General features: G+C 41.4%; 1 protein-coding gene across 1 annotated transcript in view; it reads right to left on the bottom strand.

Moving 5' to 3' along the window:
- OTC (ornithine transcarbamylase) overlaps window positions 1-10,525 on the bottom strand; it is a 48,602-nt gene extending 38,077 nt beyond the window's left edge. Inside the window, exon 1 of the mRNA XM_019648769.1 lies at window positions 10,299-10,525. Coding sequence (XP_019504314.1) covers window positions 10,299-10,375 — 77 coding nt within the window. The 5' untranslated portion in view covers window positions 10,376-10,525. The remainder of the gene's footprint in view (window positions 1-10,298) is intronic.
- Between the last annotated feature and the right edge of the window lie 14,661 nt (window positions 10,526-25,186).

The following is a 25,186-nucleotide window of genomic DNA, read 5'->3' on the forward strand; positions in this document are numbered from 1 at the left end:
TTTGAGCTCTGAGCAACAGCAGTTCGAGTCCAGCCCGAGCTGAGCAGCCGCTGAGCTGCCAACAGGTAGCAGGATGGCTCAGCTAAAAAAAAAATATTTTGCTGGCTAAAGAACTTTCTAGACTAGACCATTTTCTTCGTTTTACTGGAACCCTAGTAAAAAGGTTACAAAACGGTGTCCAAAATCTGGATAGTAGCAGTGAGCAACTTGATAACTTTAGAGACATGGCGTTCAGGCAGGAAATTTGTTTTTACATATGTATTTTCATTATATGTTTGGTTCTGATAATATTAACTAGTCATAATATTAAGCAATACTTAAAATATACAAGTAGTGATATTGTTGAGAAGTAACCATTTGACTGATATTCATGCATTTTTCAGAGTCAACTGGATTTTTTTTTCTGGGGAGCTGTAAACGGGTTTAACATGTCTGGCCTGGGATGGAGTCATGGTAGCTTCTATCTTTCCCCATTCACACTTAGGGCAGTTCGGAAAATTTTTTTTTCTGGAATAAAGTCCAAGCAGCACAAAGTCACAGAAGATAAACTTTCCTGACTTTATGTCTTACAATAATACATTAATATTCCTTGGCTTAACATTTCCTTCAATATTATTTTAAAAGGGAGGGGGGAGAAACTTCACTGGATAATCCTGCTCCCCAGGATTCAAGGAATTTTGGAAACATCCCTATAGGTGTTGAGCTCACATCCATCAACATACAGGAAACACAAGCCATGGGCTAATTTTGAGGCCTTATTTTTTTGCCTAGAGTTCCAGCTCAGACTCCTGGTTGTTTTGGAGCCCAGGAAAGCTGAGTCTCCAGACGGCTCCAATTAAGGGATTCAATCCCCTCCCTGAGTCTCAGCCCCTGCAGGATTTCGTGGTATCCACTCCCTTCTAAATGCTCACGGGGCTACAAGTTTCATTTAAAAAATATCATAGATCTTAGAATTGTGTTGTTGTTGAATCACAGAGAAAAACAATTAGAAATGAAAATTTTGCAGGAAACTGAACTTTTCTCTCCCTTTTCCATGGAAGGAAATAGAAAATAATGGTGAAAGAGGACGAACAACACCTTTAGCTACTTCAAAAAAGCTCCAACTTCCAGACCTTATTATCCAAACAGAAGATAGATTGGGTTTTTCTCAAATTTGTCCCTACACACTTCAAGAAGTTTCTAAGTTGGAGGTGGGGTTAGGGCTCGGTTTAGGGTTCAAACCCTAACCCCACCTCCTGTTGAGATCACATGAAGAGATACTGCTCCGTTTATTTCTGCACTGACAGATCTGAGTATAAAGGTAGAAAGAAAACACAAACATCCTGTTTGAATCTTTCCTTTTTGTCCAGACCTTTTCATTTTCAAATGTATATAGTGACAGAAACTTTATTTCAAATTCTTTTTTCTTAGACCACAAACAATCAGGAGAATACCTCTTCCTGACTTCAGTCTCCACGTGGCATCCACTGATAATGGCGCCCTCATTCTTGTTGTCTGGGGATTACACCTCCAATAAATGTTAGCAGAGCACAATGATGGTGCCAACTTGGGCCAGTGAAGCAACGTCCTCCACAACTAGACTAAAGAACAAAACGACAGCAACTTGTCTGTTCCCCTTCCCCCAATTCCCCAGCACTGTTCCCATTCCCCAATTCCCCAATAAAAATCTTAAAAAAAAGTCATTTGAACAGCGCATGCCATCTTTTTATCATATAATTTATGATGCAAAGCAAGCATCTTTTCTATGTTTGGCGAATTGTCATATTCTTTTGGAAGTTTGGATCAACTTCCAACGTTTTATCCTTGGCCCTTTCAATATTTTGAAATATCTCTGAGAAGTCTTTTAATGTGAAGTGTTTTGCAGGTGTCTCTTCCTCTGGAACATCTTCATACTTCTTGTCACAACCACTTTCCTTATGTCGATAAGTTTGTCTTCACTAAGTTCCTCTGGCTGCCTATCTAGAGCCTCCCAAACAGCAGTCAACAACCCCACAGTCAGCTATTTCTTTCATAAGTACATTAACATTTGATTGAAATTTAACTGCTAGTGTCATTTTTTTTATTTCTCTGCTGCACTTTCATCTCCGTCAGACAATTCCCTCTTTTCAGTCATCCATTTTTATAAAATGTCACATGGGTTTATCATTGGGAGACAAGAAGGCAGCACAACTATATACTTTTTGCTGTCTGTATGTGAACTGAATAACATATGCCCAGTGAGCAATAAACGACAGACTTTGAAAGAAGGAATGTGATTGGTCACTGATCATGGTGAGCCTCTGTTACTTACATAGTGATTTGTGGACAGAAGAGCTAGCAGTAAAGTTTTTACTTTCTGCAGCCACTCATGATTAATATACCATGGCAACTGAAATTTCAACATTGTACTTGGAATACTGGACTGATTTAACTAAATTGTGGTAATTGCAATTCCTGTATATGGGGACCCTGCAAAGGAAGGACGACCTGTACTTCAAATACTTTTGCATCGTAGTAAGACTCTTCTGTCCAGAACACTCACCCCTCAGCTCTCAAGGTGGGCTTTTTCATCCTTAGGCTGGAGGTTTAAATACCACCTCCTATGAGATTTCTTCTCTGACTGTACTAAGCACTCTCCACTTTGCCTTCATTTTGTTCATAGCACTAATCATAATTTTTCATATATATTTATATGTATTTATTGCTTACTTTTTATCTTCTCACCGGATTATATGATCTGTGATGTCAGGGACCCTGCCTATTTTATTTGTTAATATTTACGCAGTGCTTATTGAAATGCCTGGAATATAGTAGGCATTCAATAAATATTTCTTAAGTAAATGGATGAATGAATGATAGTATGTCTCTGGGGCAGAAGTAAATCAATTTATGTAAGAAATTCAGCAGATTTCTAGGAGTGAATTTACAAATTTGTCATGATGGATTTTTAATGCCCTGACCAAGATCTGATGACCAAAAAACAAACACCAAAAACCCAAAAACAGAATTAATGTTGAGGCAAGAGCAAGTATGGGCTGTGGCCCAGGCCTAACAATCATGGAGAAGAATTGATTGTAGACTAGTGTGTTGCTAAAGTTGAAATCCCCTAGGGCTCAACCACTGGACATATGGCTGGACATACACATGTGAAACGAGAGCATTATAATCTTGGATCCTAGGTGAAGCAATGTGAGTCATGTGCAGAAACCTGGAAAACTGATGAGAGGATGTGATAGGAAAAGTTTTTGCCCATGGCACCATGAGGGCCAGATCCAAAGTACCGTAATCATGAACTATACCAATATTTTGGCTCCCTCTCTCCACTAATCCCTTTTGGACAGAATAAGTCCCCAGTGTTCTTGGGGACAAAAAGGGTGGAGAGGTAGATATGTACGTCTGGTCATATTGGAATGTGAGGGCTTGAGTGATTAACTGGGAAAAAAGTTTTTTTAATTAACCTCAACTGGTGAAGTCAGGCATACTGTTTACACCATTGAAAAGTCATTAGAGTAATCACCACCTTTCTAGTTCTATCCAGGAGGTGGGGCAGGAAATGTTTGTTTGGGGAAAAAGAGCTGTTTTTCATAGATAATCAAGAGCTAACCAGGAAAATTTATCACTGGAAGGAAAGCAAATACAATGGTTCCAGTTTAAGTTCCTATCCTGTTTACTGTCTCCTTATAGACCTCCCCTTGGCTCCAAAATGAGACTGCCACACCCCTTTCCTAAGCTACTTAAAAATTAGAGAAAAGTAGACGGGCTCCACGATTGTACCATGTTGAAATGCCTCTGCCACAGGCCCCCCTTTTTTCTGGTCTCTATCAAGCATTTACTGTTTATCTGGTGAAAAACCCACACTGGAATTAGCCCGGTAAAACCACTGGCATACATGGCTATTAAGTTCTCATAGAGACCCCATGCCTCACTTGGAGGCAGCCTCGTCTGGTTCACAAGCACCCAGACCAGGGCCAAAATCACTATTTTAGTATTCCCAAAAAATGCATGGTCTTTTTGTACTCAAATGTGTCTCCTTGCTAAGCCAGACCTAAACCACATTATCATTCTTCAGCCAACACATACTAGGAAGCATACAATATTCTAGAAAACAATGGGAACCACGTATAGATTTTCTGTCAAAACTGTCACTGCAGCCTGGTTAAAGCCAGAACTTTTGAAAAAGGCAAGACTAGTTCCTTACATTAATTTTATCCCTTGAAAAAATAATTATAGAGATTTCTCTACCCCAAATCACTGAATACTAAAAAGTTAAGCCAAGGGAATAGTAGATCCTTGTATTAGCTTTACCCAAATATCTTCCCAGCTAGATAATGGCCGAGTATTCTCTATTGGCAGAATGAACCTTTCATTACTAGAGTCAACATTTTCCAACTCTGGTAAATTGTTTGGAGCATGGGGGAGACACCCTCGTCTAATTGTATTTTGTTGGAAGAAAAAAAGCTTGATTTGAGTAAAATGTGGTCAGTCAGAAACAGACTTTGCCAGAGGAGGAAAAAATTCTGTGTTAAAGGATTTTTTCATCACCGTGGAGAATTTAAGATAAAGACTTTAGCTTCTGGGGACATAAGAGAGGGCCAACAGCCCCTATGGTGGAGATTCCGGTGTTCCTTTAACTTTGCAGATTGATGCAACAGTGAAGGCATATTTTCTTGGTGTTCTTTTCTTTACTGAGATATTTTGGCTGTACCTAAAATAAGGATATTGTGCAAGGGTAGATTAGCCAATTTGATCAATTTGGAAGGATCAAAGTAATCAAAGCAGTGGAATGAAATGGTTTTAAATACTCAAATTCTAGTCTTAGTTCAACTCTGACCTTGGGAAGACCATTGCCCACCTTTAGCTCAATTCCTCATCTGAAAACTTAAGAAAATGTACTACAAGTTGGTGATCCTTAATGTCTTTGTCTTCCACAACATTCATGAAGTTTATCAACACAAGATTTCCCACAGGCCATACTGGAGTCATTGAATTCTCAGTGGCCTAACTTTAATTCCAGCCCTTTCTTTCCATCACGAGAAGGCATATTGCAATGCATGCAAGGAAGAGTCACTTTATTTTCACAAAACCCTTGAACCTGATCCTACTGATTTAAAAAAGTATAAATTGTGCTCACTTTGGCAGCACATATACTAAAATTGGAACGATACGGAGAAGATTAGCATGTCCCCTGCACAAGGATGACGTGAATTCATGAAGCAGTCCATATTTTTTAATATAATCAATAATATTGTAAAGATTTTGTAGGATATCCGATGCACACTTGTATTATTAGGGAGACCACTTCATGGATGGTGTAGATGCCTGACCACTACACTGCACACCTGAAGCTAAAGCTGAATAATAATGAATGTCAACTATATATATATATATATGTATATATATATATGTATATATACACATATATATATATATATATATATATATATATATATATATATCTCATCACGGGATGTGGAGTGCAGCATAGGGAGTAGAGTCAGTGGAATTGTAACTATATACAATGTCAAAGGGGTAGTAGATTGGGGGAGGGGAGTTATCACTTTGTGAGGGGTATAAATGTCTATTACATTGTTTTGTATACCTGAAACTAATAAAAAAATAATAATGCATTAAAATATCAAGAAAAAAGCACAAATCATTTCCAAATTTCTTTACTTTGTTATTAACAATAATAATAATGTATTAATAAAAATGTATTTGAAACCCTTCTCACTGTTGCCACATACTCACATGTGGTATAAATTACTATTGATAACTGGATGACTAGTTGGCTTCTAAGATACCTTAGGTTGTCGGTATTCTAAAATTGTGAGATTTCCCCTCATCTGAAAATGGAAGAGTGAGACGAGGGTTAGCTTTTGCAGATCTGCTATTAAAAGGCTGGAAACCCAAACCTGTTGAAAATCTGTGACTGCTTCTACTTCTTTTATCTTAGTTAAATTACTAAATTACTAAAAACAACAAACTAGAAATAAACCCCAAATTCTACTGTTGGCCAAGGGAAACATTATGACCCCATTCCATGCCTGGTCTCATGCTTTATATAGTTTTCTGAAGTCAAGAAATATGCTTTTAGGGGACCAGCCGAGTGGCTCAGTTGGTTAAGAGCTGGCTTGGGAGCATGAGCTCCGAGCAGCAGGGCCGCCAATTCGGATCCCACATGAGGGCCAGTGACGCTGTGTCCTCTACAGCTAAAATGGTGAACAATAGCTCGACCTGGAGGTGGGGTGCCGTAAGTGGCCGGCCACGGCGTAGGCTGCAGTGGAGCTGCAGTGGGCTGCCGTAAGCTATCGTGAGTGGCCTGCAGCCGGCGTGAGCAGCCAGTGAAGCTGCCATGAGCCTTCATCCAATGGCCGACGACCCATCTGCCTCACCTGGGAAGAGCACAATGATAATACCAACATGGGCCAGTGAATCCATGTTCTCCACAACTAGACTGAAGAACAGAAGGAAAGCAGCTTGTTTCTTCCTCTTCCCTGATTCCCCAATAAAATATCTTAAAAAAATATGCTTTTAAAAAGGCAATCATGTTCAGTTATGACAGAAAATGTAAATAATCAGAGGACTGTTTTCTCTCCTCTATGGAAGAACATGGATGCCTGTGATTGCTTGGTCCGTGTGTCCATGTGTGCATAGGTGGGCGTGTGTGGGTGATGAAGGGAACATAATGAGTTATGTAAGCCTTAGAGAAGCCTGGAATGAAATACCTGAAAACCAGTCACCTCCGGCTTCAATCCATAACCTCCATAGAATTGTGTGGCTTAGCTCAATATTCTCTGAAGAAATTTCTATTTGTAAGATGAAATTGAACTGCACTGACAAATTGGTCTTCTCTGATAAAGAAAGAGATTTTTTAGTGGTTTCTTTAAAAGCTGTAAGTGGTTGTCCTAATAGGCAACAAATCATAGGACACTGTCTATTAGCCAAACACAGCTGGGCTCTAGAGCCTCGTTTGTAAGATGAAAAGCCTATGGATTGGGTGTTTTTGGCAGTCTTCGTGTCGGATCTTATTGATTTTGTAAAAAATAATAATAATAATTGACTAAAAATGATTGATCCAGGAGCCAGCGTGGATGCCTTCACCTTCACTTAAGTTGTTATTTTATCTTGTCCACGGTGATATGGCTGCTCATTTCAAAACGGTGTAGCCCCTGTTTTGTGACATTGCCAAACCCTAACCACATATTTCCTATTACTCTTCTAGTGGTAAACTCGTGTGGTAGGCTTTGTAAGAAAGGCCTTCCACCATTCCCAAGAGAGATGGGGGTGGGGGGAGTCAAATCTCTGTGGAAGGCTGAAAATCAAAGTAAAAGTACAATATAGGCAGAGTTGACACAGAGCTTTTCTCTGTTGTTGAGGGGTCATCAAAGGCTGTAGGTCTCATTGGAGATCAGCCGTTCTGAATTCATCTAGCTGACAGGTAGTGTGGCTAACTAAAGGAGTGAGAAAGAAAAATAGTCATGCCACATGAGAATGATGCTATTTCAATGTTATTCCATTTTTCAACAGAGACTCACACTCTCAAGCTCCTAATAAGATGATTGGACGCTTTCACATTTTCCAATAGCAGGTATGGATTTGGGCTGATTCATCCTAAGCCCCCATTCACTGTGAGCGACGGCTAGCCGGGATTTTCAGAATTGTAGCCTGGCTACTGGATATAGGCAACAGAATATTAGTAAATGTGAAAAAAGCCCAACTACTTGGAAGAGGTTTTGCTTGCAAAAATTTAACTTGTCATAATTGTAAAAAAAAAAATCAATCATCACTGAAATTTACAAAGAAAATTATAACTTTAAGTTTCAAGATTTGGCTATTCGTTTAGTTGATCATTTTCAGCTCAGGGATGATTCTTTGCCAAAGACTATGGAATAAAATTTCATCACACTTTTATCTGATGTAACTCAGTGAGATGGAATAATAAAATATTGAACATTTGTCTGTCACTTTACAGTTTTCACACACATACTTCATGCGTCTGGAATGAAATATCTTATTTACCACTGTATCTCCAACACCTTGCCTAGGGTGTGGCACAAAGTGAGTGCTCAACAAGTATTTAGTAAATGAATGATTGAACTACCCTGTGCTGGAGCAGAGCAAATATTTCTCTTTTTCCCATTTGATAGGTGAAGCAACGTTATAGGAAAGTTGAGTGACTTGCTCAAGGTCATATAGCCAGCAAGTGGTGGGCCAGGCCTTGAACCTAGATCTTTTTTTTTTTTAGATTTTATTGGGGAATTGGGGGAGGGGAACAGTGTTGGGGGAATTGGGGAAGGGGAACAGCCAAGTTGTTGTCCTTCAATCTTAGTTGTGGAGGGCACAGCTAGCTCAGCTCCAAGTCCAGTTGCCATCTGGCCGCCAGTTGGCAGCTTGTGGCTGCTCAGCTCAAGGTGCTGCGTTCAGTCTTAGTTGTGGGGTGGGGAGAGGGCCCGCAGCCCACCATCCCATGTGGGAGTCGAACCAGCAACCTTGTTGTTAGGAGCATGTGCTCTCACCAGCTGAGCCATCCGGCCGCCTGTTGGTAGCTCAACGGCAGCTCAGCTCGGGCGCAGCTCACTGGCCCATGTGGAAACCGAACCAGCGACCCTGTTGCTCAGAGCTCACGCTTTTAACCAACTGAGCCACTCGGTCTGCCCTGAACCTAGCTCTTGAGACTCCAAAACCTGAGCTTTCCTCCAGATTCTTGTATATATGGTCTAACTCTGGCACTCATTAGAAACCCCATGATCTCTCTGGACTTTATTTACTCTATCTGTATAATAAGAGGAGGCATTACTCTGTGGCTCTGTGGTTCCACCTTGGTCTAATACTATGGGCTTAATTTACAACATCATTTACAATGTCTTTCTGGCTTCTGAGTCTTATATTCACTAAGGAAGTGGTGCTAATGGTGGAATTCAGAGAACTCAAAACTATGAGGTGGCCCAGAGAAGAGAGGCCCAGGGCCACTGTCACAGGTCCGCTTCCTAACAGTGGGAAAAAAACTTCAGCCTAGAAGCTTCTTCCTTTAGGAAGTCAACAAAGGTGTTTTGAGGTTGGTTTCGGTTGTAAAGAGGCTCTGGGAAAATTCTCATTGTTAACATGTTCTAGCTACTCTGAAAGCTTTCTTGCAACAAAGTCCACCTTTGATAGCCTTGCTTGCCCAACTAGCTCACCGCCCTTCGCCCCTTCCTCACAGACACACTCTGAAACCAGTTTCCACCACATGCTCCATGGCTATAGGCAGGATGGAGCTTTTATAGTGAAGTCAGTGGAGACACCCTCCTTTGCACATGCTACTGAGAATTTCAGGGATGGATTTCAAATTTGTACTTTATTGTTAAAAAAGTCATTCTCGGGCCGGCCTAGTGGCGCGATGGTTAAGAACTGGCTTGGGACGCCAGAGGGCCCTGGTTCAGATCCCACATATGAGGGCCAGTGACACTGTCCTCTACAGCTAAGATGCTGAACAACAGCTCAACCTGGAGCTGGGCTGCCGTGAGTGGCCGGCGACGGCGTAGGCTGCAGACCCTGTGGCAGTGAGTTGCCATGGGCTACCGTATGTAGCCAGCAGCCAGTGTGAGCGGCCAGCAGCCAGCATGAGCGGCCAGCAGCCAGCATGAGCGGCCGTCCAGAAGCCGGCGACTGATTTGCCTCGCCCGGGAAGAATGCAATGATGGTGCCAACTTGGGCCAGTGAAGCAACGTCCTCCACAACTAGACTGAAGAACAAAACGACAGCAACTTGTCTGTTCCTCTTCCCCCAATTCCCCAGTGCTGTTCCCATCCCCCCAATTCCCCAATAAAAATCTTTTTTAAAAAATCATTCTCCTCATCACACACAAAGTCCCTTTGCAGGAGCTTTGTAAATATGAAGCTAGTTGCTATTTAGGGTCTGTTCTTTTAAGGAAATGATTCATCCCCATGCCCTAGAATCATATATTGTTTTCAAGCAAATCCAAATACAAGCTGAAAGCCCTATGTAAATTAGTTCCTCTAATTTTCTTCAGCCTCGTTTAGAATGTACACAAACAGAAGATGTCAAGAACATTTAGTCTGTTATACCTGCGTGGTTAGTCCTCGCCACCCCCTGCCACACACACATATACACACCCCAGTGCACAATGAAATCTGATTACAGAGGACTGAGGAATGAAAGCTCAGCTGGAATTAGAGACAGCTGTCTCAAATAAGGGTTGAACCTGGCACTACCCTGCAGAAAGAGGCCTTTTGAAGCTGCACTCCTCTGCAGAATAGATAAATTTCATTTATCACCATGGTTCCTACATCAGACTCAAATCTCTGGCCATCATCACTTACCGAAAATTTCGCACCACAAAATTGTGACCATTTCGAAAAGCTGCATTGTTCAACAGGCTCCTCAAATTAAACAGCATCTTCTTTTGCTCTGCTCTTGAAACTGCCTCACGAAGGTAGCCAGTGGAGTCCACCTAAAAGCTAGGAATGTTTTTGATTGCACTGAGAGAGCAAAGGTAGTATTACCCTTCAACTACCTTATCAAATTCCCATGTTTAGAGATACTGCAGGGCAGAGTACAGGGGCATTTGAACTTTAAGCCAAGCTCCACCACTTTCTGGGGGTTTTTTTGTTGTTGTTTTTTTAAAGGAATCCTGACTCTTTTGGTGCCCAGACTCCTCATTTTTCATAATATATTTATGCTGTCACATATTTGTACAAAATCAATTGACAAGTATTCATTGAGCGTATAATATATGCAAGGCACTGCAGTGCTGACTGCCATGAAGGCACACAGAAATAACTCATTCAGAAAATGGGAATTGGCAGTGCCAATCCCCAGATGTAGACGTGACAGCCCTGAGTATTTCCTGTGATATCACTTTCCTACCTCTAAGCCCCAGCTTTTCCACAAAAACGAATAGAAAGAAGTGCCCTGGAAGTTATTTTTGGCTTATTTCGTTGCTTGGTTAGTTGGTTGGTTTTGGTGGCAAAAAGCTAGATAGAGGTGTAGTAAAAAGATCTCTGTCCTGGAGCTCCCTGTGCCTTGCACATAGTAGATCTTCAGTAAATCAGTAGTTCTATATTAATTCTAGCAGGAACCCAGAATCAGTAGATGTGGGGAGGGGGGCATCATATGCTCCTCTCCTGGCAGCCTCTTCAGATGAGCAAGGGGCCATCCATAGCTTCATATTCATTCATTCAGTTATTAAATGTTTTCAAAATCTATCTTGTGTTAGATACTGGGTTAGCCTAGAATTTCAGAGGAGGAAAATGATCTCACCTTTGCCGAGCTTACAGTTTAGTAAGGGTGATAAGATTTGTAACTAAATATCCATAACACAAGCCCATAGAAGAGGTCCAGATAAAGGGCTACCACATCACAGGGAAGTTGGGAAGCTCTAAGCTGGGAAAGGCAGGAGGCAGGGAAAAGAGAAAAAGGGGTGGGGGCTGCCTCTCCTGGTCAATTCATGGGACTTTAGCAAACCCAGGTAAGGGCTTGCTAGAAGTTTATGTAATGCAAGGAAAGTGTTATTTAAAAACCAACTATGGCCGCATCAAGGGCAGGAATGGTTGTGATGTCATAATTAATATCAGCAGGGAAATGAATCCTGACACAGAGAATGATGTGGGAGAAAGGGAGGGAAAGACTGAAATTCCCAAACTTCTGCCAAACCTTCTATTCTGCAAAGAATATTCCAGACAGAGGCAAGTGTTTACAAAGGCATGGAGGTAAGAAGGTATAGCATGAATGCTCCAAGTGGGAGAATGGATGGATGCTTTGTTTGAAGAGACCACAAAGCATCTCTGAATAGGCAAAACAGGACAGATGTTTCAGAAAGCAAAATTGTTCTATGTAATACAGGGAAGGAAACAATGTTTGCAGGGAGACAGAGGGAGAAAAGGTCCAACTCCATTCTAATGGAAAGCCCGTATCTTCAGTCAACTGTGCTACCTACACAAACAAGTCGTATGAGCAACATTTGGGGAGCAATCAAGAAGCATCTGCAGTGCTGTGGTAGAGAGTATGGGCAGTGCTTCTAAGATGCCAAATCAACTCATGAACCATGGTAATTCTATGGAGGTAGGTGCTCAGTCCACCAGAGGGATTAAAGGAAAAAAAACAAACTTAAACCACCCATAACCCCTGGAGACATTGGAAGAGAGGAGCAGCCCCAGAAGTGGGATGAGGTTAAAGGCAATTTCACTGATTCTCAGAAAACAATATATCTCAACTGACATCTGGGTCACATGTGGAAAAACACCTTACAGGGTTTGACGTTCGTCCTCAGAATGCACCCAGGTGCTCTTACTGATCCACTCACTCCTGACTCCTCTAATTCCTCTTCAACTTCCTGGTTTGGCTCCCTATCTAGTTCCCTTTGTCCATCCAGCCCTCCATTCACTCATTTTTCTCTGCCATCAACAACAATTGTGCAGTCACAATTGACCGGGTATCTGTGCTGGGTGGGCTCGGAGGGATATAGTGATAAACAATAACGATGAGTCTCTTTGCACATGGACTTCGCCATTTGGAATGACTCCACAGCACAGCTTCTGTCTCTTTCCCAGACCCCATGCATTCTAACCGAGGAGGAGGGGCTTGTTCCCTGCTTCCTTGCTTCAGGCCTCCTGGAACCTCCAGCTTGGCTTGCTCCTCATCCAGCTTCCAGCATGGCAGGTTGGGGATAGGGGTTAGATGGGGTTCCTGGAGGACATGGCACTAATCCGTGATGACTTAGGAAGAATCGGGACATCACCAAAACTGGAGGGACCTCCAAAGAATATGATAGCAAAGGAAGGAACTTGGAGTAGACCCAGAGGAAGGAACAAATAAGGTGTGTGGAGTAGCAACAAATGATTAACAATTGGAGGGGTGGATCCACCCCATCATTGACCATTTACATGAAGCCCTGCCACCACCAAGCAAGTTATGAACAACCTAAACCCATGAGTGTAACCATGAGTGTCCATGTCCTATTCGTATACCTGCTGCTGCTTAATGCAAGCACGCACAGCTGTCTACCTAAGGATAAACACCCCGTACTCCTCACCCCTGCATGAGGCGTGTTTTACCCACTCTGCCAATACCCCAGTGGGACTGAGCCTCAATAGCCCACAATAGAAACCTGCTCATCAGTGCACCATGTATTAGCTGTCTTTCCTTCATTGCCTCCCTTCCCTCACTCCCCTACCAGTGCTTCCTGGGATCATCTTCCAAATAAACCACCTGAACTCAAATCCCTTTCTCAATGTCTGTTTCTGTAGGAACTCAATCTTTGCCCAGATCTACCTTCTCAAGGATTTTTTCTTTTTTTAAATTTTATTTTATTGGGGAACAGCCATGGTCATTGGATACACATTGCTTTCATGCTACAATGGCATAGTTGACTCTTTTAAAGAGGGCGCAGCTCACAGTGGCCCATGCGGGGATCAAACCGGCAACTTTGGTGTTATCAGCATGACACTCTAACCAACTGAGCCAACCAGTCACCCCCTCAATGATTTTTCAGTACCCTGCTTGTTCTTCACTTTCCCCAGCCCCTCTTATCTCTGATTTGGTACCTGGGCTTTCAGTGTCAACATCTTTACCCTCCCCCCCATAATAAGGAACCCTTACTCTCAGGTTTAGTCCTAGTTACCCTGCAACTGGTAGTGTGCTGGTAAATGTTTAATAACCAGCTCTTGGAAGGAAGGAAGGAAGGTCGCTCTAATTTGTGGTGTTGACTGATTTGTCTGGTATAAGTGTTCCTCCCATGGTCAGCTTCAAGCTACAAAAGTGACATCACTGAACACAGAGTTGGGAAGACAGGTGTAAGATTCGTTCTCAAAAGCCTTGTGAGCTGGCTCTAGTACACCACGGCCTACAACCCCCACCCACAAAGGAGGACTTTGTCAAGATTTGAAAAGGAATATTAGAGTCAGATTGTTGAGAGTCTTAGAAAGATTATGGAGTGAAGAATTTAATATATAGTAAAAGGAAAATTAATAGTTTTAGAGCTGGGGCAGGCAAGGAGTCATACATCATTACCTGCATTGTGTTTTGAAAACATTAATCCAGCACCATTGTGTAAGAAATACAATGGGGAGAAAATGGAGGCAAAGTGACAGAGGTTACTGTATTATAACAAAGGCCTGAACACATACTGGGGCTGTGGAAATAGAAAACGGGATGAATGCAAGAGATATTTAGGGATTAGAATCCACCTATCAGAACAGTTGATTGGACACTGAGGAGGGAAGGGAGATTGAGAAGTTGAGGAGACCCCAGGATTTCAAGTTTGTCCCGTCTCATTAGAGTCAAAATTCCAAATAGCCAAATGTTACCATTGGGGATATAAACAATGTGAGTTTCCTGACATTTGAAGTTTGTAAGCATCATGTATGAACTTGCAATATTTCTTTGAAATTGCTACTGTGCCTCCCTGGTGAAATCTAAGCACTGAAGAGGGAATCAATGTGATGTAAAGGAAATAATTATGAAAAGGATGTTTGATGATCAGATGTGACCTCTGGCTGCATCGCTAACTGATGGTGAATTTGGCCAAGTCACTTGACGCCTAAAACCCTCAGAGTCCTCATCTCTTCAACTAAAGGTTTTATAAAATGAGCTATTACACTGCTTGGTAAGCTTAAACATGCTAACCAAACATGAGGTACAGTGTCTATGAGGGTCAGCATAGCTATCGCCAAAGATCTATTGCAAATTTGAGCTCTGCACAAATAAGACACGTGGCTATGACTGCAGTGAGAAGCTCTGTTTATCTCAGAGTGTTGCTAGTTACATAAGTACCTTTTATAGCTGGCTGTCTGGAATCTTTAAGACCTTAGGAAACCACAGCATTTGCACACAGTACAGACTTCGGTTACAAGTTTTGTGAGACTGTTGCTGGTGATCTAGCTTCCACTGGATATGAACAAAGAAGCGTGTATCCCTGTCTGAGACCAGTAGCCATACTGTGAGCATGAAAAAAAGCAGCCTTAGAATGAAGCTGTGATTTGGCCGTGGAAGAAGAAAGGAATCTTGGTCACGTATGACATCATTTAGTTGCAAAACCAACCAACCTCATGACTCTCCTTACCACTGAACACCTTGTCATGTAAAATAATAAATATCATTTTTCTTGAAATCACTCTAAATTGGGGTTTTTGTTGCTTGCAATCCAATGCATGCTGAGGGCTGTCCGAGTGGCATGTTGGTTAAGAGCTGGCTTGGGACGCCAGCTCTGAGCAGCAGGGGCCCCGGTTCAGATCCCACATGCAGGCCGGTGATGCTGCGCCCTCTACATCTAAGATGGTGAACAACAGCTCGACCTGGAGCTGGGCTGCCGTGAGTCACCGGCCACGGCATAGGCTGCAGTGAGGCTGCAGTGGGCTGCTGTGAGCTACCATGAGTGGCCAGCAGCCGGTGTCAGCTGCCAAGAGCCACCATGAGCAACCATCCAGAGGCTGGCAACCCATCTGCCTCACCCAGGAAGAGCACAATGATAATACCAACATGGACCAGTGAAGCAACATCCTCCATAACTAGACTGAAGAGCAAAAGACAGCAACTTGTCAGTTCCCCTTCCCTGATTCCCCAGTAAAAATCTTTTTAAAAAATGCATGCTAATATATGATTGGGCTTAGGCTTTTGAAGGTTTTTTTTTCTCATGTAACAACACAGAAAGAATGATGTCCTTCAAAGATGGGATTCTAGTTCAGAACCTATCATTTGGTTGAATGACCTTGAGCAAGTCAGTTTCCTTATCTGCAAATGGAAACGATATTCTTTTTTTTTTTTTTTTGGTAAAGATTTTTTTGTTAATTGGAGAACAGTGTGTTTTTCCAGGACCCATCAGTTCCAAGCCAAATATTGGGTCATCGGGAAAGTCATGACTTATTTTTCTGTTTTTCAATGCAAAAATGTGTCATGACTTTCCCAAAGACCCAATAGTTGTTTCAATCTAGTTGTGGAGGACGCATCTCAGTGGCCCGTGTGGGAATTGAACTGGCAACCTTGGTGTTATGAGCACTGTGCTCTAACCAACTGAGCTAACTGGCCACCCAGAAACAATATTCTTTTTCCCTCCTTTATTTTTAAAATTTTTGTTAAATGAATGTACTTAATATGTTTTGTGATTTTTAAGTTTTAAAAATTATCATACTTTGGGCCGGCCGAGTGGCACGTTGGTTAAGAGTTGGCTTGGGACACCAGCTCTGAGCAGCAGGACCCCAGTTCAGATCCCACATGAGGGCCAGTGACACTGCCCTCTACAGATAAGATGGTGAGCAGCAGCTCAACCTGGAGCTGGGCTGCCGTGAGTCTCCGGCGACAGCGTAGGCTGCAGCCCCTGCTGCAGTGGGCTGCCATAAGCTACGGTGTGTAGCCGGCAGCCAGCGTGAGTGGCCGGCAGCCAATGTGAGCTGCCAAGAGCCGATGTGAGTGGCGGTCCAGAGGCCAGCGACCGATCTGCCTCACCCGGGAAGAGCGCAATGATAATACCAACATGGGCCAGTGAAGTGCCGTCCTCCACAACTAAACTGAAGAACAAAAGGACAGCAACCTGTCTGTTCCCCTTCCCCCAATTCCCCAGTGCTGTTCCCCTCCCCCAATTCCCCAATAAAATCTTTTTTAAAATTTTTCATACAGTAAACTTAAGTGGGGTTTTTTTGGTGCACAGTGCTGAGTGTAAACATACAGATTCGTGTAACCAGCACCACAATCAGGATACAGAACAATTCCATCTGCCCCCCAAAACTCCCCTTTAAGTCCTTGTATAGTCACACCCTCCTCTCACCACTAATTCCTGGCATGTTGATCTTTTTTCTGTTTCCCTTATACTTTTGCCATTTCCAGAATGTAACATAAATGGGATCATACAATCTGTAATCTTTTGAGACTGGCTTCTTTCGCTCAGCATAATACCTTTGAGATTCACCTGTATTGCTGTGTTTACCACTCGATTATTCCTTTTTATTGCTGAGTAGTATTTCATTGTATGGATATATCATAGTTTCTTTATTCCCCCATTAAAGGACATTTGGGTTGCTTTCTGGTTTGGCAACTTACAAATAGAGCTGCTACAAATATTTGTGTATGGGTTTTTGTGTGAACATACATTTTATTTCTCTAGGGTAAATATTTCAGAGTAGAATGGCTGGATTATATGGTAGGTAGATGTTAACTGTAGGAAACTGCCAAAATATTTTCCAGAGTGGCTATACCATTTTGCAGTCCTCCCAGTAATGCATGAGGGCTTCAGTTGCTGAGTCCTTGCCAATACATGGAATTGTCAGTATTTTTCATTGTTGCTGTCAAAATAGGTACATGGTGGTTTCTAACTGTGGTTTTAGTTCGCATTTCCTTAAAGGCCAATGATTTTAATCATCTTTCCTTGTGCTTATTGTCATCCATATATCTTCTTTGATGAAGTGTCTGTCAAATCTTTTGTCTACTTTAGTTTTTTAATTGAGTTGTTTGTTTTCTTATTGTTTACTTTTGAGAGTTCTTTATATACTCTGGATACATGACTTTTATTGGATATATACTTTGCAAATCTTTTCTCCCAGTCTGTAGCTTGCCTTTTTAGTCTCTTGATAGCATCTTTTGCAGAGCAATAGTTTTTCATTTTGGTCAAGTTCAACTTACCATTTTTTCTTTTTATAGATAACAATGTTAATGCTATATCTGTGAACTCTTTACCTAACCCAAGGTCACAAAGATTTGCTCCTATGTCTTCTGACATGTTTATAGCCTTACAAGTTATATTTAGATCTATAATCCATTTTGAGTTAAGTTTCATTCGAAGTGTAGGTTCAGGTTGAAACTTTTGTGGGGGCATATGGATGTCCAATTTTCTTTTCTTAAGCACCCTCTATGGCCTAGGTCATATACAATTTGCTGAAGAAACTACAAAATCCTTTTGTGTTAATGTCCCTGGAATGCTTCACAAACTGTAAAGCTGTAGCCTACTGTAAGAATGTTTTATTATGTATGTGGCTTGGATTTGCATGGGAATTGGCAAAAGAAAGTAAATTAGAATTATAATAGTGAAGTAAATCACCCATCAGCTGGCTACTATTTTCCTTTCACTTGCATATGTGTTACCCACAGAGCTCCTGCTTTACAGATACTCTGAAAATTACTTTTTAATTAACAGATGGTAATGGAACTTTGTCAAAATATTGATTCAGGGGTGTTTTCTTGCTACATCACTGCTAAGTATTTGTTCAAACATGCAGGCCCTAGGGGAAATTGTGAAATCAGTGAAGATTATCTGTGATACCCGCTCCATCCTTTTTCCCACCATACCCTGTAATTCAGGCATGTGAAGAAGGTAAACAGGGTCCTACATGAAGACCAAATTTCTGAACCGGAGCATAAAATGCTGGTCCTCAAATTCAAGTGCAATCTCTCATCTCTCTTGTCATGGAAACACATTTTTATTGAAGTCACTCTTCTGTTAATCATTTACTCTGGCAGTTGTTGATTTTAAGCAGAGACTAAAATTTTTTGGAGCTTAGAAAGGGACAAAAGCTCAAATTTTCATACCCGGTACGTTTTATTTTGTGATCTAGTAAACTTTGGCATTAGAAGAGAAGACTAGGAAATGCACACACAATTTATGAGGTAGGAAAATGATAAATAGATATGGTTAATTAGCTAACCTTTGTCTCATAAACAGATGAGATGCAAAAGGCAAGGTTATCTTTCATGGGTGCCCTTTTATTTGCTCAAGCTCCCACCCAGAATCCTAGAGCCATCTCTTCTCCCATAGGCTGATTCCAATTCCTCCCCTGGGAAGCACAGAGGTCAGGCTGTGCATAAAGATTTATTAGCAGACCAAAGGCTATCAAGCATTAAGCAAACAGGGAACTCACAGAGGTTCAAATTTCACCGGTGTCTCAATGATCATCGCTGATGCTCCCTAGGATTGCCAGATAATTCTAGAGTCTGAGTGATGTGGGGCCCCTGTGAAACTATTGGCATTGCTTCCTACTGCCCAGGGTTTGTCTATAAGCACTGTCCCAATGATAATTTCTATGGCAATATTCTCCCCTTGAGCCCAGGACACATATCCTGGATGTCGTTTGAATCACTGCTTGATGAATGCCTCCCTTGCCTATTTCTAGTTCTTGGGAAAATCTGGAGTCATCTCTGTGGTAGGTGCCTCTCTCCAGACACTACTTGGGAAGCCCTCTTGATCTGTTCATGACTGTTTTTATTAGGCCATGTCTGCTAAGCAAGGGCTCTGCCCTCATCTCAAGCTACTGGCTAAACACAGCCTTCTTCTCTTAAGGCTGCTCCACTGGTAACAAATCTGTGGCCTGTAAAGATGGGAGCTACACACGATCCAAAAGACAGACTATGGAAATCATGTCCCCCCAAAGAGAGAAACAAGCCCCTTTCCTGGAGTTTTGTTGACTAGAGCCTGGATCATAGAGATTGGGCACTCTTATGTACCGATTTCATCCTCCAGAATTCTTCCACTGGAGTTCAGCATCCTTTCCTCCAGAGAACCAAGGGGTTAATGGGTTGCTAGGTCAGTCTCAGTTGTTACCCAGTGTAGTACTATTAAGGAATATGCATTAAGGAATATGAGGAGAATTAATCCAGGGCTTGGGGAATCAGTTAAGATTGGGGAGCTGTTTCTTGTGAGCAAAGTCCTCAGCCTCTTTAAGCCTCAGTCTCCTCTTCTGTTAACTGGTGGTCCTACCAGCTCCTATCTCATGGCTTGGTTGTGAAGATGAAATGTGATCATGGATACAGAGTACTGTAGCACAGTATCTGGCTCAGTGTTCAAAGTTATCTTTCCTTAGTTACTAGCATCAGTACACATGGTGAGAGTCCCCACCCCTATCTCCGTTGTTGGCTTATAAAGGTGTTGAGGTACCCTGCTTTTTTTTTTGTTTTTACCATTGTCCTCTATACTAATCAAAAATAAGAAACAGAAACAATGTTTCTCAATGAGGACCTCTGCTGTTTTCCTCTCTCTTTACGTTTTCCACCTCAATGATGGGAAAACCAGGGACTTTGTTCTCCCTCAACACTTCAACTGCCTAACTTTTCAAGTTTCTAATCTTTTATGGTCTGACAGTATTTTCCTTCTGTAACCCTGTCATGCTAACCAACCTATCCCATTTGAGATGGCAACGAGATAAAGTAATTAATGATTGTTAAGTGCTTTGAAAATACAAAGGACTCTATCAATGCCAAGGGTTGTTATTGCCTTCCAGTACAATGAAACAGTATAAAAAATGGGTCATAAAATCTTTTTGCTACCACGGCCACTACTCTTTGCCAGTTAAAATTTACAGTTGCAGCCTGTTTGTTCAAAGCAATGAGGGACATAAAAACAATCCAGTCATTGTCTAAAATATGTGTCCCTGATCAGTTGAACACAAAATGACTCTGGAGACATCAGCAATACATTTTGCAAAGTCAAGATGAGAATAATGCACCTTCAGTTTCTGAAGACATCACTGTCTCTTGCCCCACACACAAACTCTTTTTTCTGCAATGAACGAGCTGTTGTATCTTCTGCATGTATTCGTTTGTTTATATCACTACCAGATGTTTGTTCCTATGCACAAATCATAGCAGCAGGCCACTGGACAGAGAGGATAAACAATCCAGGTAACTTTGGGTTAGGTAGAGGGCAAAGTGTAAATGTATTATTGAGTTTAGAAGAAAATGTTTGATCAACTTAAAGTGAAAGCTATTTGCTAGTTTTCCTATTATAATTACAAATGGGACAGCATTTAAAACTTGCCAAATGTAACTGCTATATATGGAAGGCCACCTATTTCTTTGTGTTTGAGGAAGCCTGAGGACGCTAGTAAGATTTTACAAATGATTGAGACATATGGAGGGATGCAAAGAATTGGGTTTCCACTGGAGGGTCTGAACACAATCACGACCCCAGATTCAGGGTTGTTTGGGAACCAAACTCATATGAAAGTATTTAACCATTTGAAATTGACCACAATTTTCAGAACATTCTGTGCTATTTTTTATATCCTGACACTGCCCTTTGATTTGACAAAGTAATGTTGGCACCTGACACTATTCCTTAACTTTATTAAGTGAGTATAATTAAGAGTTATTTGCATTCAATTATTTGCTTATCTGCTTCTTTGATTGTGCTTTCTCTTTTCATCAATACCAATTTTAGCTTCATTTAATCAAAGTGGTAAAATAATTAGATAGATAAGAGATTTAAAGTAAAACTGATGCACCAACCTTGATAAGACCCTAAAGCTTCCTGGAATATTAACTTCCTTTATCACTGTTCTTCCTAAGGTTCACCTTGATTTTTCATTCATTTTAACTTTGGTGGGGGCACTGAGAAAGCTATTAAAATCAACATGAGCTGTCGAAAGGCAATTAAGGTTAAAATGCTTCAGTATCTAATATTATAGAAGGAACTCCACAAATATGACTTGCTGACATATGTAGAAGTTTCATATACAATGAAAAACTGGGTCAAAATGATAATTTTCAACGAGTCATTAGATAAAAGGAAAGATCTGAACCTATGCATTTGTTAAACTTTTAATGCAAGCATAATGCCTTCTAAATTTTTTTTTCATTTACTAGATTCTTGAGAAGTCTGAGATCATGGAGTCTTAGACATAGATGGACCCTAAATATTTTAGTCAAACTCTCTCCTCCACAGGACCAGGGAAATACGGTGACTTTCTCAAAATCAGATAGGGAAAGAGAAAGAGAACACAAGTGAGAGAGTGAGAAATAGAAAAAGGCTTCTGGACTCCTAGTGAAAGCTCTTCCCATGACTTATTGACAGAAAACAGGGGGTTCTCGCTGCCCAGCATCCGAAATCCCCTCCAGTTCTCATCGTGTGAGTCTTACTGTAGCATCTTAGTATAACAACCTTCCCTCCCTCCCTCCACCCCCTGCAAAGCCAGGTCATGGGCACGGGATCCAGCACATGCTCTCACCTGGGGCTTTTCATCTTGAAGGATTAAAGAAAAAGAGGCAGTGAGATGAAATTTACAATGCTGTCATCTACCAGCATTGCCCAGTGGCTAGCACACTCTTGTCATGGTGATGAGGCCCATTGGCTGGCTGTGAATTACAGCAAAATCAGCAGCCACGTCCTAATCCCATCTCCCGCTGCCTCATTTCCCTAGTTTCCTCATCTTTGTCTAACCCTTCCTCTCCAGACTTTCTGTTAATTCCATGAGTTCCTTAAAGGTTTCCCACTAAATTCCTTCCCCCCCCCTCCCCCAAGAACTCTGATTGATTCAGAAATTGGTACCACAAAGTGAACTGCAGACAACTGACCCTCAAGGAAAAAAAATAAAACCGGGATTGGTTCACTGACATTACAACTCCCCCTTAGAAAAACAGTGGCAATATAGCTGATTAAACAATTGCTTATGGTCACCTGGAATGGTGATTGAGAGTACGATTTAAGGAGATTAGTATGAAGGGCGTGAGGAGTTCAATGACAGCCAATGAAGTAGCAGCTTCTTATAATGAATAGCTTAGTGGTGCAAAAAGGCCTCTGCCTCAGCAGATCTGAGATGGTCAAAGATAAACTCAGACTTTGGGTTGATCCTGTGAGCTGATGAATTACAATAGCAGCAGTATTCACAGTCCTGATAGATTTCTTAGGTGCATATTGTGGCATTATCTGGGTTAGACTGAAAGCTGGGAAATCGCCATGGAAATATATGAAAGGATTTGGAGGACCCTAAGAATGCTGCACCCTTAATTCTCATTGAATCTCCCTTGCCAGCTCAAGAAATCTCTTCTAGCTTGTCTGATGAAACAGTTCTTCCCTTGATTGAAGATGCTCTTTTACCTGAGGGAGTTACCTTGTAAGATGAAGTTCATTTCACCCTCCTCCTTCCCCCCACCAATTCCCAGGATTGTCCAATTTCCGCATAACCCTGGGAGGGGAGTGGCAATGAAAAAGGCAAAAGCCAGAGAAGGCCAAAGAACTCCTGGATTTCTAGTTTATATTGGAAAAACTCTGGGGAAGCGGGTGTGGGATACATTATAAACATACTTGATCAAGGATGACAAATGTAATTTTGGATTGGTCTGGATCCGACAATTCAGGATTCAAGCAGGACACCTCACTGGCTTGTTACCTGGAGAGAGAGAAGCCTTGAGTTATGGGTCTATACCACATCATGAGCTGTCATCATACATGGTCGGTAGTGGCTTGGCCAGATGATTAGGGACATCAAAGGAATAAGATTAGACTGGAGACAAAGGTTTTGAAAAAAAATGTGAGAGAACTTCTCAGAGTGTGAGAATATTGCTGCACACCAAAATACACACAATGTCCAAGATCTCTTATGTCTGTCTCACTTAGTACTCTGTCCATTAGAAAATGGTACACTTCATTTTAGGGCCATCAATACAAATGTTTTCTATATAAATAGCAGCTGAAAAAACCCAACATTGTATTGAGAGAAATACATGTTCAATGGAGTTTAGGTATTAACAGCGTAATAGGCGTTCTATCAAGAAAACATTGATTAGGGCATTCTGTTGGAAACTGTAGATAGATAGATAGATAGATAGATAGATAGATAGATAGATAGATAGATAGATAGATAGACAGATATAGATATAGATATATCTGCCCAGCATTTGAACCCCCAACTAGGGTTGAGGATCCTAGTCCTGCTCTCTCATATAAAGATCTAAAAAGATAAAGGGAACTTCCTAAGATTAGAAAATGGGAGAAAGAAGGAAATGAGGGAGAGAACTGGAAGTAAAAACAAATCTCTGTACTCTTGTCTAATAGTCTTACTGCTGCAGATTAGTAAAGGAGATTTAAGAGGTCATCGCTTAATGGAGATTTGTCTGTTTCAGAAGAGACAGAACTGCCTTGTTGTTTTTTCAGGGGTTTTTTTTGTTTTTGTTTTTTTAATTGAGGTAACATTTGTTAATAACATTATATCAGTTTCAGGTGTACAACATTAGAATTTGATATCTCTACATTCTATTGCATGCTCACCACCAAAAGTCTAGTTTCCATGTATTACCGTATATTTGACCGGCCTTGTTTTTGAGCTTCTTCTTAATATTTACAAATCCTCAAATGTGTGAGCCTTGAAAGAATGCAGCAGCCCCAGTTCCCCCCAGGGAAGCCAAATGAGGCAATCTTCCCTGTCTCCACCCCTTGGCAAAGAGGGTGAACTAGTAGGTGCACTAGCCTCAGCCAATTGGATGCTCCTCCCCAGGACTTTGCTCTCCAAAATGTGACCGAAAGATGAAGGAGCAATGAAATCAGAAGCATGGTGAAAGCAGTGGCTGCATCCAGCAGTGGTGTCCTAGCCAGACTGCTCCTGCTGGGTGGCCTTCCTTGAGCTCTGCTTTTTATTTTTATGAGCCTCATTCTTCGGTCTTTCCTCTGATTCTGTGCACTAGTTGATAGTTTCAAGTGCTAGATATCTACCTAGGAAAGCTGATTTGTATGAGCTACCTGAATGAGTTCTCATGTCTTCTAGCTTTGGATGGGATTTGGCCATTGGAATCCAAGCTGGAAAATGCAGGGAGGGAGGAGAGTGAAGTCAGAATATTTGTTCTCATGGTTTCCCATGAGGTCACCTTGGGTTGGCTGCTCCTCAATAGAAATTCACTGTTCCTCGCAAGGTGGCCTGCTCCACGTACCTCTCTCCTCTCTCCTCTTCCACGTTCTCGAATAATAAATTCTTCATCCCTTCATCTATTTCTAAATGTTTTATATTAGTTTTAGGTGTACAAAGCAATATAATAGTTAGACATTTACACCCCTCACAAAGTGATAACCCCCCAAAGTCTACTACCACTCTGACATCGCATATATTATAGCTGTTATAATACCAGTGACTATACTCCCTATGCTGTGCTTTATATCCCGTGACTATATATACAGAGGGTGCCGAAAAAATGTATACACATTTTAAGAAAGAAAAACACTATTAAAATTGTAATACTCAAGATTTACCAATAACAAAAGATGAATACAAGTCACGTTTGACTTCTGCAATTACAACAGGTGCTCAAAGTGGTTACCATCAGCGTCCAGACACTTCTGATTACCGCAAACTACTGCTTGAGCAACGTTGACCAAAGTGTCCACTTGTATACATTTTTTTTCAACACAATTCTTTTTTTTTTAAGATTTCTTATTGGAGAATTGGGGGGATGGGAACAGTGCTGGGGAATTGGGGGAAGGGGAACAGACAAGTTGCTGTCCTTTTGTTCTTCAGTCTAGTTGTGG

Source organism: Hipposideros armiger, unplaced genomic scaffold (genome assembly GCF_001890085.2).
Source record: "Hipposideros armiger isolate ML-2016 unplaced genomic scaffold, ASM189008v1 scaffold_7, whole genome shotgun sequence".
Classification (NCBI taxonomy): domain Eukaryota; kingdom Metazoa; phylum Chordata; class Mammalia; order Chiroptera; family Hipposideridae; genus Hipposideros; species Hipposideros armiger.